The sequence below is a fragment of the Pelodiscus sinensis genome, chromosome 5 (assembly GCF_049634645.1).
Source record: "Pelodiscus sinensis isolate JC-2024 chromosome 5, ASM4963464v1, whole genome shotgun sequence".
Classification (NCBI taxonomy): domain Eukaryota; kingdom Metazoa; phylum Chordata; order Testudines; family Trionychidae; genus Pelodiscus; species Pelodiscus sinensis.
The window spans coordinates 86,510,783-86,530,094 of NC_134715.1; the positions used below are offsets into that span (position 1 = coordinate 86,510,783).

A 19,312-nucleotide genomic window follows, 5' to 3' on the forward strand; every position below is an offset into this window, starting at 1 on the left:
GCTGCCAGCTTCCTGCCAGGCAGCTTCCCACAGCTTCAGGGAAATGGGGGGTAAGTGAACATCTGGCTGACTATAATCATGCCAGGCCATGGATACTGCTGGACTAGAGAGGTTCAAACTTTAATGTAGGTTGACTTAGGTTTGTCATGTAGACATAACATTTTAATATAAAGAATAAGGGTATTTTTCTTTTTCCTGTTCCTTGCTCAAGCATTTGGAAACCACAAATGAACTAAAATTAGACTGCTCCAAAAATACAGTGGTGAAAAGCCGTGTTATTTTAAGTACCAAAGATTGTGACTTGGTCATGGTCAGTGAGTTGGGATAAGTGCCAGAACAGAAGTGAAATGGTGTGAAAAGTGGTTTAAGGGATTTGCTGACTGATATGGGGAACATATTTATACAAAGCCAGATATCAGTTTAGAAAATATTAAAATTAGTTTTATTTTGTACGTATAGTAATTGTTTCAAGACCAACATTGTGTATGGGTTTCAGGTGTATTTAGACATGTGTTTATCTTTGCATATGTATTTTTTGCTTCAGGTTAGTAGCAAAGATGAGGATTTTCTTGACCTTTCTGTTGACGTGGAACAGAATACATCCATTACGCACTGTCTGAGGTAAAAAAAAATGAAGTCATAAATGCATCTTTTTGGGAGACATTTCTACCCCAATCTCCTAAATCATGTTTTCTTTCGGATTCTCCCAGTCCAATGAAGATTGAAAGTAAAAGTTTTAGGAACAACTGAGTGATAAGATGCAAGACAGATTGTGCAACATGAACTGAGCTTTTGCTGAGCAAAAGAATAAATTGAATGTTCATGGTGCAATGGAACCTTTAATAAGACATTTTGTTTAAATTAATTTTGTTTATGTGTGTAAGACACAGAGAGCAAATGTGTATGGTTCTCTCTTGAGGAAAGAAATTGATCATCTGTTCACCTGAACAATTGCTTCTGAATGTGAGTTTGTTTCAGTGTAATTTAAGTGTGTGTTTAACTTCAAAATCATGATCAAGTGCTTTGCTGATTAGGGCTTATACATATATTAAAAGTTAAGCCTATGCTTTGCTGAATTTGGCCCAGAGACCCTTGAAACAAGGGTTTTAAAAATCTAATTTTCTGTTTTGTAAGTTGTGATCTGCTACTGTGTCATCTTAAAATTATAGAACGAAAGGAATCTTGACTTTTTTATTGCAAGTTCCAATTGTGTACTGAAGCTACAGTGCAGCAGAAATGAGCAACTTTTCAACCATTATACCTAAAAAAACCCCAAACTATTTCCAGGTTCACCTGGACTGACAGCACTGGGTGGATTTGAAATATCACAAGTCCTGGCACTGACTACAGTAGATAGGTATCTATGTTTAAAATACGTTGTTTTAATTAAATAATATCAGAAGACCAAAATTATCTTTTGAGGGCCAAAGTTACTTAGATGTTTTAAAAATAAATTTTAAATGAAGCTTCAGAGTATTAGAGACACCTCCTTATATAGCATAGTACACCTAAAAACACACAGAGCAGCAGCTAAGATATCAATAGCTTCCTGAATCAGACACAAGTGAGCCATTCCACAGAGTACGGAAGATGGGGAATTATTATTGCATTTCAGAATGTTACTTATGCAGCATAGTCACAGCTTTGCTCAGTAACTACCATTTCATTTCAGAACACTAGAGTCAGGAGAATTCTCCATTTCAATTTATAGTCTGTGTGTATTAGGGTTTTGTACAGATGCTCATCTGCATAGTACGTCTGCACCCATGGAGCTAGTTTGGGACTACAAAGGACTTTGCCTTGGAACACAGGATGTCATTTTTTCTGTTCTTTTAGAACAATGTTCTTGATCCCTGGTGTTGGTATTTCAGTCTTATGTCACTGATACTTTAGCCTCCTGACAGTAGTCTATGGTTTGAGCCATATGTGCCACTATTGATCATCTCTCATTCAGCTATATGCAGTCAAACTACCAATGGCATGTAAGATTCTCCAAACTGAACTTTAAAGCGTATACAAAGAGTATAAATCTTAGTCTGATCAACTTGTTTGAAATGTCTGTTCAAGAAAACTATCAATCCCCTGTATGTGGAACTATCCTGAATTATACTTCTGAACTCTTGCCTGTTTGATTTAAACAAAAAATAGAATTGTGATTAACCATCTATAAAAAATTTGCAAGAATAAGTTCTACTAGATATTCTAAATGGAGTTTAATATTTTCTGACCTCTTGATTGTTAAACTCATAAGAAATTTATTGCTTAAATGGATCACAGTTCTTTGAGGCTACATAGTTCCCCAATAAAGGATATAGTCTGGAACTGAGAGCCTTCCTAAAACTGTAATTTGAATCTGTACAATCCATTGCTTTCCTCATACACTTTGCCAATGTCATATGTCTTTCAGCTAAAACAGAAACTAGATACAGGCAGTCCCTGGGTTACGTACAAGATAGGGACTATAGGTTTGTTCTTAAGTTGAATTTGTATGTAAGTCGGAACTGGCTCCAGATTCAGCCGCTGCTGCTGAAACTGACCAGGGGCTGACTACAGGAAGCTGGAGGCAGAATTGCTCTGCCCCCAGCTTCCTGGAATCAGCCACTGATCAGTTTCAACAGCGGCTGAATCTTGAGCCTGGGACAGAACAGCTGGGCTGCCAGGTAGGTCCCTGCAGGACCAATCCGGCATCACCCTAGCTGCTCTACTCCAGGGTCCACAACAAAAGCCTGGTCTGCTGGGGGAATGGGGGCGCACTAGCTGAATTTTTTCCCAGTGTTTTTTTTTTGGGGGGGGGAGGTGTTTGGGTATTATTGGTTAAACCATCTGGCAACCCTAGAAATCCCAGCTCCTGGTGACAGCTGGACAGCCCAGCCCAGCCCAAGGAGCTCCTGCCCTAGCTGGAAAAACTGCAGTGGAACCGAGGATGGCAATGGCTGGGGAGCACTGACCCCAGCCGGGGAGCCTTGGCGGCAGCGGTGCCAATACTAACCAGAAAGCTCTGGCACCCGGCCAGCTGGGACTCCCCAGTAGCAGTGGGGCTGGCAGTGGCTGGGGAGCTCCATCCAGGCCAGCAGCAGCAGAGCTAGTGGCAAGGTGGGAAGCCCCGGAGTGGGAAGCCCACAGCCTGGAGAGGAGCCCAGGAGCAGAGCCAACAGCTAGCAAGGGAGCACTGATCCCCCCTGGTCTAGCAAACTTCCTGGTTCGGGATCTCTCAGGTCCCAGGGGTGCTGGATTAAGAAAGTCCAACCTGTACTGACATAATTAAAACCCAGCAACATGCTTTAAGTAGCCTATTTTCCATTGCAAGAACAAAATACTCCAAATTTTTTAAGGGAAGGAGCCTACAGATTGTTACCTACAAAACAAGCAAGGCAGAGAACCCCAATTGTCATTCTTTGTGACGGTCTTTTTTACAAGAAGCACATCTCCCTTCCTTGGAAAAAAGAGAAAAGCCTCTTCTTAATTAAACATTTGTAAAGCTAAAACACGGGCCTTCCCTAGCTGCATAACTGTCTCATTCCTGATAAAATGGACAAATACCTCTGCAGGCTTTTTCAGCAGGGACCATCAAATTATGATACTAAATTTCACTGCCTGCTTTATATGACAATAACTACTTTTGCAAACAGGTGACTACTACTGTGCTAAAAAGAAGAACAAGTAAATAGAAATTGTTCAATATTTCAGTAAAAAAATATGTCTTCACCACTACAGATGAAACTTTTTCTAGTTATTTCTGTCTTTGGTCAGATGAAAAGGTTTTTAAGTGCTCCAAAGAATACATGCTTCCAGCATAAACCTTCTCTCTTGAGTACAAAGTCTAGCAATGAATAGAAAAGGAATTCATCTAACAACAAAATTAATTATGTATCAATTATTTTTATTTCCATTCAGAGTTGTAAAGGCCAGTTGACTCAGTCTATTTGATCCCAACTTTCAACTCCATTCTTTTTGTTATATTTATTTTATCCCATTAAAATATTATTTATATTGGCTGCATAACAAAATAACACATTTTCTATTTTAGAAGGCACATTTCTGACTGTTAAATAGATCTTGCAGAGAGAACTAAAGAAACTTAAAAAGAAATAATCCAGAGAGGGCTAATCCATAAATAGTTTGGGGGTGGGTCAGTGTGTGTGCAAGTGTGTAGGCAGCTAAAAAAAATTCCCCTGTTCCCTATTAAAACCACACAAATAGAATTCAAAGTCTATTTTTTTGGAGGAAAGTCAATGACATGGAGAATTAGGAGTGTCTTGAGTGCTGCAGCTCTTGGGAATACCTTACCCAGTCTTGCAGCCTTTATTACACTTGAGGGAATTGTGTACCACTGTGTGCATGCAGAATTCATGTCCCCTGCAGATTTCTTTGCTTCCCTGAAGAAAAATTACTCTCTGACAGAATGGGTTTACTGTTTTGAGCACCAGAAGAAGCCAGCAGAGAGAGAAAAAAATCATTAAGGGGCTGGGGACAGTATGGCCAGGGACTGTACTGGGCTCAAATGTTAATACTGGCTGTGCCTGGGGATAGGAGTGGACAGGACTTCCTCTGCAAGGAGTGTGGCCTGGTCAGACCCACCTCCAGAACTTCCCCCAGCTGCGGAAAGCTCTACATTCCATCCCTGCTTCCTGTCCTCATATCTCCTTAGGGACAGAGGTGATTGTACAAGGAGCAGCTTCCCCAAATGCCCAACCCCCCTGCATCCAGAACTCCCACATTGACCCCCAACTGGAACCTCTGTGCCCCCAGACCTCCCTGCTGCATATGACCCCACTCTGTTCCTAAACCGCTTCCCACTGAGCCCTCCAAACTTGAACCTCCATTCCACTAAGCTCCATTCTCCCAGCACATGGACCTCCCCAAGTCCCATCCCTCAGACTCCACATGCTGAGCTACAGCCATGTTCACCTGCAGTCCCCTACTGAGTCCTATTACCCATGTACCTGGAACCCCTCAATGAGCACCTGTGCATCCAGATTACACCTGGACTTCCCCACTGAGCTGTCCACACTCAGACGGCCCCTCAAAAAACTCTCTCTCCCCACACCTGGATTCCCCCATATGAAACCCCTCCACACTTGAATTCTGCTGGGCTGAGTCTTCCTACCCATACCTGGTAACACCTGGCAGGGCCCTGGGCTGTTTCTGGTTCCTCCCAGGTCCAGCTCTATGGGAGGGAGCAGGGGTGCAGCGGCATTGTTCTGTCTTTGAAAATGTTCAAGAGTCCTCGCTGGGACTGGGCTCCACGCAGAGTTTCAATCTTTGAAATGCACAAGAGCCCCTACTGGGGCATTTCAAAGGTAGAACACCGCGCAGCACTTCCGCCTTTGAAATGTAGCAACAACTGGGTGGGCTCTTGCTACATTTCAAAGCAGAAGCATCCTTATCGACTAATTGAATAGTTAGTGGAAATTACATCAACTATTCGATTAGTCGATTAATCTAATTTTAATATCCCTAGTTCTCCCTACTGGCATGCTGGAGCTTCCATTTCTATTTATTGCAAATAAAATTTGAAGAAGTTAAAGTATTTGTGTCCAGAATTTTTATTTTTGGCACAGAATTCCCTCAGAAGTACTTCATGCACACAGAAGTCTGCATGAACTTCAGTATGAGCTATATGCACGAAAGCATGCAAAAAGAAGACTATATTGAAAAGTCTTATTTGTTGAAGTAATTGCAAAGGTGAAACAAGTAGCAGCACAAAACTTTTAGTCCTCACAAAGAAAAGTAATTTTTAATATTCCACCAGCAAAGCACTTTAACACATGCTCAGGTTTAAGCACCATAGTCTCATTGAAGTCAATGGGACTACTGATGTTTTCAAGTACAGTTTAAGTGCTTTGTTGGGTCAAGGCTTTTGTAAGTATAAGCGATGATATAAATAGCATATTTTAGAAATTGGATGAAACTCCTATTGATTCCAGTGGGCCAGGGTTTCATACATTTTGGTTTATTGGCTTCACAACTCATCAGTCCAAGTGTAATATTGGAGGAAATTTCAGGACTCTTTAAGAACTGATATTTATATGTATTTACAGAGACTTCAGCAACACAGAAACACTATGTAGTGAACAGAAGTACTACTGTGAAACTTGCTGCAGCAAACAAGAGGCACAGAAAAGGTTGGTAAAGAATAGTGCAGTTCAATCCCTGTTCAGGTAAGAGCTCGGTCTTAGGATACACAATAAGACCTACAGTATGGCCACAGCTGCCACAGGTCAGCTGACCTGGGCTTGTGCAGCTATAAAATTACAGAGTCGATGTTCAGGCTTGAAGCCAAGATTAGAGCCTGGGCTCTGAGATCCTGCTTGGTGATGTGAGTTTTTTTTAAATCATAGTGTAGATATATCCTTGGTAGCTATTTAAGTCAGTGTTGAAGTATAGTTTTGCTCACTTACTCATACATTGAACTACATTCCAGTCCCCAACTTCTGGATTAGTATAACATTCCCAGGCTCATGTCTGTGAACCTCTTTCTGGCTCATGTCTGTGAACCTCTTCCTGGCTCTGTTTGTAGCTTCTTGGCCTCTGATGGCTACAACTCTCTCCCACACATGCACACACCACATAGCCTCTCTTGAAGCCAAGAGAGGGAGCCACAGCTGCTGCACACATCGTAGGCCCCCCAGTTCTTGATAATCAAATACTCATGTTTACAAAGTACATTTATAATGTGCAGGCATAGGACTGCAAGAAAAGAACAACACTCTACTGATCAGTGCTTCTTAAAGCCTATCATTATTATTAATGATTTCACAGGATGAGAGTAAAAAAGCTGCCAATGATCCTTGCATTGCATCTCAAGAGATTCAAGTACATGGAGCAGTTACACAGGTACACCAAACTCTCTTACCGTGTGGTCTTTCCTCTGGAGCTACGTCTCTTCAACACATCCAGCGATGCTGTCAATTTGGATCGCATGTATGACTTGGTGGCTGTTGTTGTTCACTGTGGCAGGTAAAGTGCATTCATGTATAGCCAAGCTATTATTAGGTCAGTGTTCAGAATGGCAATTCTGAACATTCAAAAATCCTGTGTCGTGCCTCAGAATATACTGACATTGGTTTAAAAAAATGCATATTGGGTTCTTTTGTCTTCATAGTTTTTTTCCAGACTCCTCAGAAGTCTGCCGGATAAGGGGTTTGGGAGCTGAGGTTCCCGAGGATTCCCAGCAACCTGCTGTGGAGGCAGGCTCAGGAGCTTAGAAGTAAAACTTGTTTGGGAGGCACCAAAATGTTCCTGGGAACATTTAATAGTTCTCAAACAAGATCTGACGAAAATTCAGTTCTGAAAAAATACCCTGATGTTTTTTGGCTTTTTGCCTTAATTTAAGACCAAACAATTTACGAAAACCTCAAATGGTTCACGGATGTCAAATTCTGTTTCCTGCCCAGCTCTATTTGATGATAGTGTCATAGGACTAGAGAAATGAGACCTGGAAAAGGATTAATCTGCCAATATAATTGTGTGACAGGGTGGGTCACAGAGATCCCCAGGAGACTGTCACCTGATGGGCTAATCATACCACTGAGCCCACCTGCTTGCCCTCTGGGGAGCTGCACCACCTTGTCTTGCTAAGCTAGACATTCTGGTCTTCACCAGCAAGGCACAGAATTGAGACACCAGCCCACAGCAGAGTGACAGAGACACTGAGTACAGCTCAGCTCTAATGGGACCAAAGCCTCACATAAATGAAACAAAATACACAAGATAAGCTTAATGCTCTAAGAAACTTGTTACATGCCATTTCTTGCCCTAACAGTAGTTCTAATCACCTTTTCTCACAAGCTAGGCAGCCTCCTAGCTTGGGCCTGATCCTTCCCCTTGTTCATTCTTAGATGTTTCCAGCAGTTATCTTAGGTGGTTACCCTATTGTTTGGTTTCATGCCCTTATACAGATTTTGTTCAAGGTGGGAAGCCTTGTTTGTGTTCAGTTCAAACTTTTCCCACCTTGAGTGGAAAAGTACAGTGTTTAGCATGACTTCCAGAATCAAGTGACCCTATCACATGGCCACTAAGGCCTTCTTTAGAAGACCGTACACTTCATATTTCTAACTTCATATACAAGAATAACACATGCACACCAATAGAATATACACATTCAGGAGATCGCAAGCTCTTGAATGATATGTCACATGCTCAGTTTGTATAATGCATATTCAAGTTATGCACATTCATATTACAAACTTTCCATAAAAACATGGGGGTGTATCACCACAACATATTTCTAGAAAACTGACTCTGGGCCTAGAGTTGCAACACATTTGGGATTACAGACCTTTACTACTGTTCAAAATCACATTGAAAACCATGGGATAGCATAAGAAAGTAAGGATGTCCTTGTGCCAACTTTAAGCTACCTAAATTGGATTATTATGAAATACTCAGGACAAAAAAAAATATAATTAAACAACAGCCCACAACCATAGAAGTAAAAATGTGCATTGCCATATGATAAACCTGTCAGTCAGACTTTTATAAATGAAGCTATTGTAAATCCAAGTGATTTAAACTGAGTTACTTTGTTTATATGCTAATGTAACAAAGATTAGAATGTGGCCTGCTGTGTCTTTCTTCCATTGGGCTGGAAATATCTGGAGACGGGATATTCAGACTCCAGCAGGAGGCTGGGGTTGTATATATATTTTTTACTAAATGGTGATTGCTTTAGCTGGGTGATTTTAAGGATTGGTTAAGAATGCTAGCCATAATAAGGAGTTCTCTGATGGGAGGGATTATAAGCATTGAAAAAAATAGCAGATTTCTTAGAGCTCTAAATAAATGTGAACAATTGCTCTCTCTGCCCAGAAGAAGAAATATAATTATATTTACATTTTAAAAATCAGCCTCTTTTCTTCCTATTTAAATTTATTTGAGCAATTTTGAAAATATTTGACAGAGTTTATCTGCCACCAAGTAATTGTCAATTACTTTTTAGCTAGGTTAATAAATTACCATATTAAAGTTAATGCAAGGGCATTTGATTTTCAGTTGACTAACCCATTTTAGATAACCCAGTAAAGGAGAAAGAAGAATGCACACATCTACTTAACTCTAGCTTACAAAAGGCTTCAGTGGAAATGTATTTTATTTACATTTAATATAACTTTTCAAAAACAACTCCTTTGTGTCTCTGATACTTTTTTTTTCTAGTGGACCTAATCGTGGGCATTATATCACCATTGTGAAAAGTCATGGATTTTGGCTTTTGTTTGATGATGACATTGTAGAGGTCAGTATGCAGCAGATTACTGGTGTGTAAATTCCTGTTTCCATTTGGTGTGGCTTACCATTCAGAGACCACCAGCTTTTGTTGGCTTGATTTCCCCCTTCACTTTTGCTCCAATTTATGAAAACAAATACATCATAGAAAGACAAAGAATTAAAACCATGCTGCAATGGGCATGTCAAACTCGAAGTCTACTGAGGGCCACACAAACAAAAACTGATAGCTTTCAGGGCCACCAAAGAAAATGTACTTCTATCGGAAAGTCATAATTATTTATTATTATGTTTTAGTATATAATTTTTCAGGTTTTGTTTTAATATAATACAATAATTTGATGCGTAAAATTGTTTTGCTCATATAAGATAATTTTTAATTTAAATATAAATTTAAGGTACTTTTTAATTTTTTATATGATACATAACTTGTTTTGTTGAAATAAAAACAAGTATAGACCATGGTTAATCAAATAGAACAGGCTTCTGTGAAAATTTCAGATACTTTGTAAGTTTGAGATTTTTTAAAAACATATAATATTCATACAATTACAAAAAATTTACATATTTATCGATATAAAATTAATATACATTATGTGATTTTATTTAGGAATAAATAAATAACAAAATGTTAACAAAATATCCTCCTCCTCTCCCCCAGAACCAAGCATTCCCATACCCCCGTTCTAACCCAATCCCCTGCTGCTCCCCCAGCCCCCTCCCCCTCCCCACTCTAACCCAGTGCTTCCCCCCTCTCCCTGAGCCAGGCACTCCCAGCCCCCCCAACCTAATGCCTCCCTCCTCCCTCAGAGCCAGGCCCCCCCCAACCTAATGCCTCCTCCCTCCCCCATAGCTAGGTACCCCCCAGGCCTACCTGACCTAATGCCTCCCTCCTCCCCCAGAGCCAGACACTCCCAGCCCCCTCCCCCTTCCCAATCTAGTGCCCAGATGGCCATGAGCAGATCGGCTGGTCACCCGGCTCTGATCTTCACTCCACCACGTGCTCCGAGCGGCCAGCAGGCCACACTTTATTCTTTTATAAAAACGTAGTGGCAGGCCACAAAAAATTTTGATCGGGCCACATGCAGCCCTCCAGAGGCCTGTTTGACATGCCTGCTGTACAAAAATGCAGTCTAGTTTTTCAGTTATATAAACAGCAATAGGCCTCCTCCTACAAGAGCTAGGGATAAGAAGGGGTAGCCTTTGGGAACATAACATAAATGGGAACTGAGCCCCAGGGCTGCTGAGCCCAGCCCCCCACCATCACAGGCAACCCCATCTTATAATTACACTGATTAATTTTGTTCAGTTGTCCCTTAAAACCAAGTTGTTTCCCCCAGAACTCTTACAGGGAAGCTGTTCCACAACCTCACTCTTCTGATGGTTAGAATCTCCTTTTCACTTCCAGACTGAATTTGTTCATGGACAGTTATATCCATTTGGTTTTGTGCCAGCATGGTTCTTTAGCTCTTTATCCTCCCTGATATGTACTCCCTTGAGGTATTTATGGAGATCAAACATACACACTCTCAGCTTTTGCTAGAAGCCAGGCTCTTCCAGTTTCCTCTCCTAAGAAAGGATGGCAAGGAGCTGGAGGTCCTTATAGATCTTTTCTGCACCTGATTGAATTAATTTTTCATTAACACGGCTGACTGGAATTGTGCCCAGTATTCCAAATGAGGTCTGACCGGTGCCTTGTTCAGTGGATTAATACTTCTCCATCTCCACTGGAAATGCCTTCCCTGGTACATTGTAGGACCGCAGTTGCCTTTTTCACAGCTGCATCACATTAGTGGCTAATAGTTATTCAGTGATTGACCTGTACACCCAGTTCTCTCTTGTGCTCTATCAATTCCAACTGATAAACCCAGTGGTCCCCAACCTTTTTGGGCTGCTGCGCGCCCCGGGGCGGGTCCACGCATGTGCCGTGAGCCCGGGGCACAAGAATGGCGTGGGCTGGCTCTGGTCACTCAGTGGGTGCACATAAATGCCCCGGCGGGCACCATGTTGGGGACCACTGGATAAACCCCTAGCTTGTAGCACAAATTCTTATTATTAAACTCTCATTATGTGACTTTGCACTTTTTTACTACTGAATTTTACCCCATTCGTTAGTCCAATCTTCAAAATCATCCAGATCTTCCTTTACAATATTTTCATCCTCCTCTGTATTGACGGTGCCTCATAACTTTGTATCATCAGCAAATGTCAGTAGTATACTTCTACTTTTTCTGCCAAGGTCATAGACATAGAATATTAGAACTGGAAGGGACCTCGAGAGGTCATCAAGCCCAGTCCCCTGCCCTCACAGCAGGACCAAGCACTGTCTAGATCATTCCTGATAAGAGCAGGTTGGACAGACATCTAACTAACTCTAGTATTCCGAACCCTCCCTAGGCAATTTATTTCAGTGTTTAACCACCCTGAACGTCAGGAAGCTTTTCCTAATGTCCAGCCTAAACCTCCCTTGTTGCAATTTAAGCCCATTGCTTCTTGTCCTATCCTCAGAGGCCAAGGAGAACAATTTTTCTCCCTCCTCCTTCTAACAACCTTTTAGATATTTGAAAATCGCTATCATGTCCTTTCTCTGCCTTCTCTTTTCTAAACTGAACAACCCCAATTCTTCCATTCTTCCCTTATAGCTCAAGTTTTCTAGGCCTTCTATCATTTTTGCTGCTCTTTTCTGGACCTTCTCCAATTTTTCCACATCTTTCTTGAAATGTGGGCCCCAGAACTGGACACAATACTCCAGTAAGGCCTAATCAGTGCAGAGTAGAGTGGAAGAATGACTTCTCGGCTACATCTACACTGGCACCCTTTTCCAGAAATGCTTAAAACAGAACAGTTTTCTGTTATAAGTATTTCCGGAAAAAGCATGTCTACATTGGCAGGATGCTTTTCTGGAAAAGCACTTTTCCCGGAAAAGCGTCCGTGGCCATGTAGACGCGCTTTTCCGCAAAAAAGCCCCGATCGTCATTTTCACGATCGGAGCTTTTTTGCGGAAAAGACTACTGTGCTGTCTACACTGGCCCTTTTCCGGAACAGTTTTTCTGGAAAAGGACTTTTGCCCGAACGGGAGCAGCATAGTTTTTCTGGAAAAACACAGACAATTTTACAGTAGATCGTCATTGCTTTTCCGGAAAAGCAAGCGGCCAGTGTAGACAGCTGGCAAGTTATTCCGGAAAAGCGGCTGCTTTTCCGGAATAAGTGGCCAGTGTAGACACAGCCCTCATGTCTTGCTCACAACACGCCTCTGAATGCATCCCAGAATCATGTTTGCTGTTTTTGCAACAGCATCACACTGTTGACTCATATTTAGCTTGTGGTCCACTATGAGCCCTAGATCCCTTCCTCCAGTACTCCTTCCTATTCTGTGTGTGTCACTTTCCATTCTGTATGTGTGAAACTGATTGTTCCTTCCTAAGTGGAGGTCATTAATAAAAATATTGAATAAGATTGGTTCCTAAATAGATCCTTGAGGAAGTCCATTAGTAACTTCCCTCTATTCTGATATTTCACCTTTTGAGCTCCCTTTAGCTAGTTTATATACCTTATAATTCTTGTACTAATTGCCACCCTGTAAAGTCTGAGGTGTTTTGAGAGTTCTGGTGCAGGCCTATCTCCATTAAAATATAAGATTTATAATAGAGCCTTCACACCTAATTCAAAGAAACTCCCATTTACATCCGTGTAGTTTGTTTTCTTTCAGACAGACATACTCTGTTTTTTCCTTAAGAATCTGGGTTTTAAGTTATTTTGATTTTTTTCTCCAAAATCTAATAAAGTCAATTCAAAATACACAGAAACCTACAAGGTCTAGGGCCTCATTGTGCAGCCCTTAATTGTACAAAACTGCAGTTAACATCTATGACAATTTTGCTCTGTTTATGGAGTGCAGAGTTCAACCTCTAATCATTTCCCATGACACTAGAAATCACTGCAGATTGTTGCCAAGAGTAGGGGTTGATTCTGATTCCCACACCAGTGTAAATTAGAAATACATTAATTGTCATCACAGCAAAGTAAAACTGGTGAGAAAGTAAACAATGGACTTATTTCTGATATTTGAATATAAGGGTAGCAAAATCTGTCCCAAAAAGAGGCAGTGATAAGGAAAATGAAAATAAAAGGAGGTAATTAGAGAACCCTTGGGGGAAGGCAAAAGTTAAATCAGCATTGCAATTTTAGCACCAGTCTACTGTTACTAGAAAATGTAAATCCCATTTACTCATGTTTGCTATTATGTAACAGAAACAAGATTCTCTCTATTATGGCAAATCCTGCGTGGATTACTTGGAGGGATTACTCCCATTGCCATTGGGGAGTAAAGCAAGCGGGATTTGGCTCCTAAGATATTAAATTGCCAACTCATTTTTAAAATCACTAACAAAATGTGTTAATCATTACCCTGAGGCAAACAACTACATACTTGTTTTAGCCATTTTATATTCATTTAATCCAATCTTAAAATGTTTGATGATGAAAAAATGTTGAACTGTTTATTTTTGCAGAAAATAGATGCTCAAGCTATTGAAGAATTCTATGGACTGACCTCTGATATATCAAAAAATTCAGAATCTGGTTATATTTTATTCTATCAATCAAGAGAATGACTTTGGAGAACTCTGAAATGCTGCAAATGGAGAAAACTGATCACAACTGTCAACTGTCAGAGCACACCCTGAATGGTCAAACAATGATATATCTTATCTTCTACTAAATGGCTTATGTGTTCTTGACTATAACCCTTCATTTCTGACATGCAGCAGTTTTTTTTAGTATGACTCAGAATGAATTGTAGTAAAATCTTAGTAAAATTTATATGGACTAACATTTACAGATTACAGGATTTGGGGTCATCTTTTAAATCCAACTGAGCTAGAATAGTATTTTCTATTGACGTATGCATTGCATTTAGGGCAAATTGTTTAAACTTTCTACATAGCTTTGGAATATCACTTTAAGAAGCATTCCTTTAAATACACACTGAAATGTACTGTTATCCATTTTAAGTATAGGAAAAAAAATCTAGTTCATAACTGTTGGCATGGTGGTTGCATAGGGGATTTTGTCCCATGTTATTCTCCACAGCTAAAAAGATTTTCTTCCCAAATTCTTTAAGGTTTGGGTTATTAAAAACTTTCAGTGGGTAACTTCAAGTCCACAGTTCACATAAAGGGAGTTAAATCACACTGAAGCAAAATGATACAGTCTTCCTGTTTATCCTGATGAGCGCGCACAGGTAAACTGATCTAGTCATTTTGATTCTAAGTGGCACTGAGGGTTTTGTGGGGAAGAGTAGAGGGAGAGGTTTCTCATATGAGGTACTTTTTTAAGGTGTGATCTTATGTTTCAGCCAAAAGGAACAACGGAATGTGTATGATTATTGAAACTGCAAATATTCCAATATTGTGGACACAAAACATTTCCTTCAACAGAGCCAGCATTACACAGGCTAGTTAAGTAAATATTATTGGTACAACATCCATCATTGGGCTCAAGTACCCACAGCTCCAAATGCCATCAGTGGTAACTGCAGTTACTTGGTACCTAGGACAAGGTCCACTGTTTATTAATGTAGAACATCTGTTATGTGATAATCTGGAGTTTATACCTGCAGTAATGTAGTAACAACTTGCAGCATCTGTAGTCATAATAAGAAGTCTTAGAGGGTAGTTGTGTTAGTCTGTAACTTAAACAACAAGTAGTCCTGTGACACTTTAAAGACTAACAAAGGTATAGGATCATGAGCTTTCATGGATAAACACACTTCATCAGATGAGATGGAGTCATGCTTGTCAATATCTCAATTGCTGTGGTATCAGAAAAGTTCAAGAGTACATGGTTCTAGAGTCATCAAAAGGCATAATGTGATCATTAATGTTTTTCTTTTCAGACCTGGTCGGCACTGGTCATGTTCTACTAATAAGCTGCTATGCCATTAATACTGGAAATATTTGGCAAAGGAGAGTCAAAGGAAGTATCAATAGGGCATGAGAAGGGATTGATAGCATGTTGAGAATAATTTTCTGACAGCTGACTTGGTGGATTTGACAATTATACTTCACCATATAGTGGATGGATTTTAAGGCTCAAATCCTGAGCTCAATGGAGACAATAGTAAAACTACCATTGTCTTTAACAGAACCAGAATTTGGCCCTATTAGGAAGAAAAGGAGAAGGGAGAGGAAGTCTAGAAAGAAACATCATCATCTCACAGTATTTACTATTACATATTTTAACTTTGTGTATTTATTAGAAGGTGTCACTTTCAGTACTCTTTTAGAAGTCCAACTGTAATTTTGTTGCTGAGTTTTATATTTCAACAAATATTGTTTAAAACAATGTTGACTGATAGCTCAGTTTCTCTTGGGAGAGTGAAAAAAAATGTGTGTTGCAATCTACAGTGAAAGTGAAACTGTTTTTGTTACAGGATAGTGAGCATGCAATGTTAGCCTTTTTTATAACATGGTTTGAAGTTTATTTGGAATTAACAGTGGCCATTTGGAAACCTAAGGAGTATAGCACTTTACCTTGGAAGAAAAACAAAGCCAGCTTTTTCATCTTCAAGGATTTGTGAATTATTTATCATGCTATTATATTGATCCAACAGTTCAGACACAGGATCTAAACCTACAGCTTTTATTATGCAAGTAGTTCAAGGGTATGTCTACACTACTGGCTGGATTCACAGACTGTGATTGATTCAGTGGGGGCTAATTTATTGAGTCCAGTATAGATTTGATAAGTTGACCACCAATTGCTTGTGTCGATTCTGGTCCCCTACCAGAATGAGAAGTGCAAAGGGGAATTGACAGGAGGGCATCTTCCATCGACACCACAGTGAAGACACTGCAGGTGACCTTAGTACATCACCTTCAGCTACCTCATTCATGTAGCTGAAGTTGTAGAACTTAGAGCAACCTCCCCTCATGTTGTAACCTCCCCAGCCTCAAGTGCTCTAATGTGACCATTCACATGAGTAAAGGTTGGAGGACTGAGTCCATACAATTGCAAAACCTTTTTTTCCCTCTTTTACTCACAGTGGGATGCAAGTTTTACCATGCAGGATGATGATAATTCTTAATTTTAGATTGGCCTCATAAGATCTACTGGTTGGTGACCATTGATCTAGATGGTACTGGGTCCTGCTGTGAGGGCAGGGGACTGGACTCGATCTCTCAAGATCCCTTCCAGTTCTAGTGTTCTGTGCTTCTGAGGCTTCAGCAATCTCTGAAGTCCAATGACAGTCTTTCCCTTGACTTTAATGGAGCTAGATCAGGCCCTAAAGTGCATAAAATGACTTGGCTTCATTAATGGAATATTTAAGAACATTCACATCTTTCCATTTACTAATGTGGCTGTCTTTTGTCTGGCTAGCGAGACTGTATTCTGGTTGTGATTTGTGAATAAATGCACTTTTTAAGATAAATTTTAACCAAGGTTGGGCAAATTTTATGTATTTTGCAAATTGCTGCCATCTAGTTTTAGGACGCGTGTTAAACTTTTACAACAAAACAAAAGAAAATATCATTAATATATAACTTGAGTGTTTGGGACTGCTGTTTGTATAAAGAACAATTGTACATAAAGAAATTATCTTAAAAAGAGTCAGATTCTAGAAAATGGTTTGTGTGGTAATAAGGTCTGAGTATTGCAGCAATAGTTAAATAACACTATCTAAGATTCAATATATGTTAATTTTTGTTTTTCCCCAGGCTGCAAAACAAGACTTTAGGTTGGATAATAAATACAGAGAATTAAAGTTTGTTGTTTGTCAATAAAATTGTTATGGCAAGCTTTTTATACTTTATGGAGGGGGAGAAGAGTCCAACAACATTTCTGTGATACATTAGGGAGATCCAAAGGAGTTACATGAAAATGATGCAGGGTTGTTAAATAGAGGGATGTGCTAGCTCAAAAAAAGAGTTACTATAATAATGTAACATGAGTAGAAAATAAATTGTTGGATTTCAATTTTAGAGAAATCATGGTAAGATTATAAAGAACATAATGTCACTATGACCTTTATTTTAGTCAATCAAAAAAATTTGCCGTGATGATGCAGTCATCATCATCAGTTCAGGCTAGGACAATCAAGACTTTTTTAGCCAGCAATTTTAGAAATGAAAGTAGCAGATATTTAACAATATTCTGTGCTCCTCTAAAATTAGTTTTTTTAGTTTACTGAGTTTCAACTGGGATAGGTCCAAGTATAAGTTAAATTCATTAGGTCTTTTGTGTCATTGCATGAGATGTATTTTCTATGTAACATTGTTACTTGTTCATCTCCATATTTCATTACAATGTTCTTATTTATAGAAAAGACCATTTTTTACTTGTTGGTATTCCACTAAACTCAAGGAAGTGTTATCAGGCACTGATAAGCTCATATCCAACAAGCTGTTAGCATATTATATATTTTCTGGTTTTTTAACATTGTAGATGGGGACAAAAGAAGGGATTGGTGAGAAAGGAATATCAATGAAAGCAGAATATCTAGTTGAAAATAAAATATAACCATCCCAATATGTACTGTGTTTCAGTGGGTTACAGATGTGGTTCTATAAACTAACATTTTAAAATTGGACTCCCTTAACAGTTAAAATTAAAAAGCAGCAGATGTCTCTTATGCATTGAATTTAGCAAAGACATTGAGGGCTTGTCTATGCTGCAGTGCAACCTACGATGGTGTGAATTGCAGAGTGCACGAAAATGTTAGTCAAACTGCCCTGTGTTCTTGGCACAAACTAAAAGGTATATTGTTTGCATTAATGTAGACCTGTTCAAAAGAACACTACATTTATGCAAACTAGCTACCTTTTAATTTGTGCCATACAATCTGATTGCATTACAATGCTGCGCTATTACAATTCAATTCAATTATAATTATGAACTAAGATGGAATTGGCATTTACCCAACATTATAAAGGATTTGGGCATTTTATTACACATGGCTTTTTTCTTCACACAGTACCTTCCATACAAATTTGCACCCATATGTGTTACAATATTGTGCACTTGGAGCCTGATTCTGAGTGGCGCTGACCACTTGCAACTTCCAGTGACTCAGCACCATTCCACAACAGGTCATTATCATTCTGTCTCTTATTTTCTGTTTCATGGCCAAGGAGTTTGAGCACTATCTTTTACAATTTAATGTATATTAGAATTTTAGGAGATTCTTTCTTTATACCTATTTTACTCTAGTACCTTTTATCAGTGTTATGTTTTAATTTGTCTTCTCTCACAATAACTGTACTATTTACTGTATTTGTATAATTATTTAATTGTGTATCTAATATTGCTTAGCCTTATCTTATGTTTTAATTATGTACTTTGATTTTTAATTGATCGAAGCACTTTAAGCAATAATGTTAATCTTGTGACATTTCAATCAGTTTAACACTTAAATAAAGTTTGCAGAACAAACATACACAAAAACCGATCTACAGAATTGTCTATGGAATATTGTATACATAGAGTCAAAGTAGGTGAGATAATATCTGCTATTGGACCAATTTCTGTTGGTGAGAAAGACAAACTTTTGAGCCATGCAGAGCTCTTCAGGTCTGGAAAAGTTACTCCTAGCATCACAGAAAAATGCAAAGTGGAAAAGATTGCTTACCATAAGTAGTAAGCACTTATTGTAAGCGAACATTCAAGGTAGAGTGGCTGGTTAGCATCTCTGCAGTCATAGGATAAAAAGGAATTAGTAGGTTACAGATTGTTGTAATAAACCATAAATCCATGGTCTCTGTTCAACCCATAATTTTTAGTAACTAGCAGAGTAACAAATTTGAAGTCCTAACCTGTTGAGCAGGTTTCCTTTGAATAAGAGGACTGGGAGGTGAGATACAGAATGGCTGCTTTGTGAAAAGTGTTCACTCACAAGTGATAAGCTGCTTTTGTCTTTTATCATTTTCCTGTGAGAGTTCATTCAAGACCACAGTGATTGTCTGATTTCACTCACACAGCTGTTATTGGGATATTTAGTGTGCCGGATGAGTACACCACATGTTGTGACAGAAATGTGTAGGACCTATGAATCTTGAAACGCAAGTTGTGGCGGGGAGACAGGAGGAGG

General features: G+C 39.4%; 1 protein-coding gene across 2 annotated transcripts in view; it reads left to right on the forward strand.

Annotated features, from left to right (window-relative positions):
• The window catches only part of USP46 (ubiquitin specific peptidase 46), a 42,043-nt gene extending 23,370 nt beyond the window's left edge, over positions 1-18,673 (forward strand). For both annotated transcript variants that reach the window (XM_006113475.4, XM_006113476.4), the window contains 5 exons: positions 545-621; positions 6,042-6,125; positions 6,763-6,960; positions 9,157-9,235; positions 13,737-18,673. In XM_006113475.4, the coding sequence (XP_006113537.1) occupies positions 545-621; positions 6,042-6,125; positions 6,763-6,960; positions 9,157-9,235; positions 13,737-13,838 (540 nt within the window). In that variant the 3' untranslated portion in view covers positions 13,839-18,673. The remainder of the gene's footprint in view (positions 1-544; positions 622-6,041; positions 6,126-6,762; positions 6,961-9,156; positions 9,236-13,736) is intronic.
• The last annotated feature ends 639 nt before the right edge of the window (positions 18,674-19,312 follow it).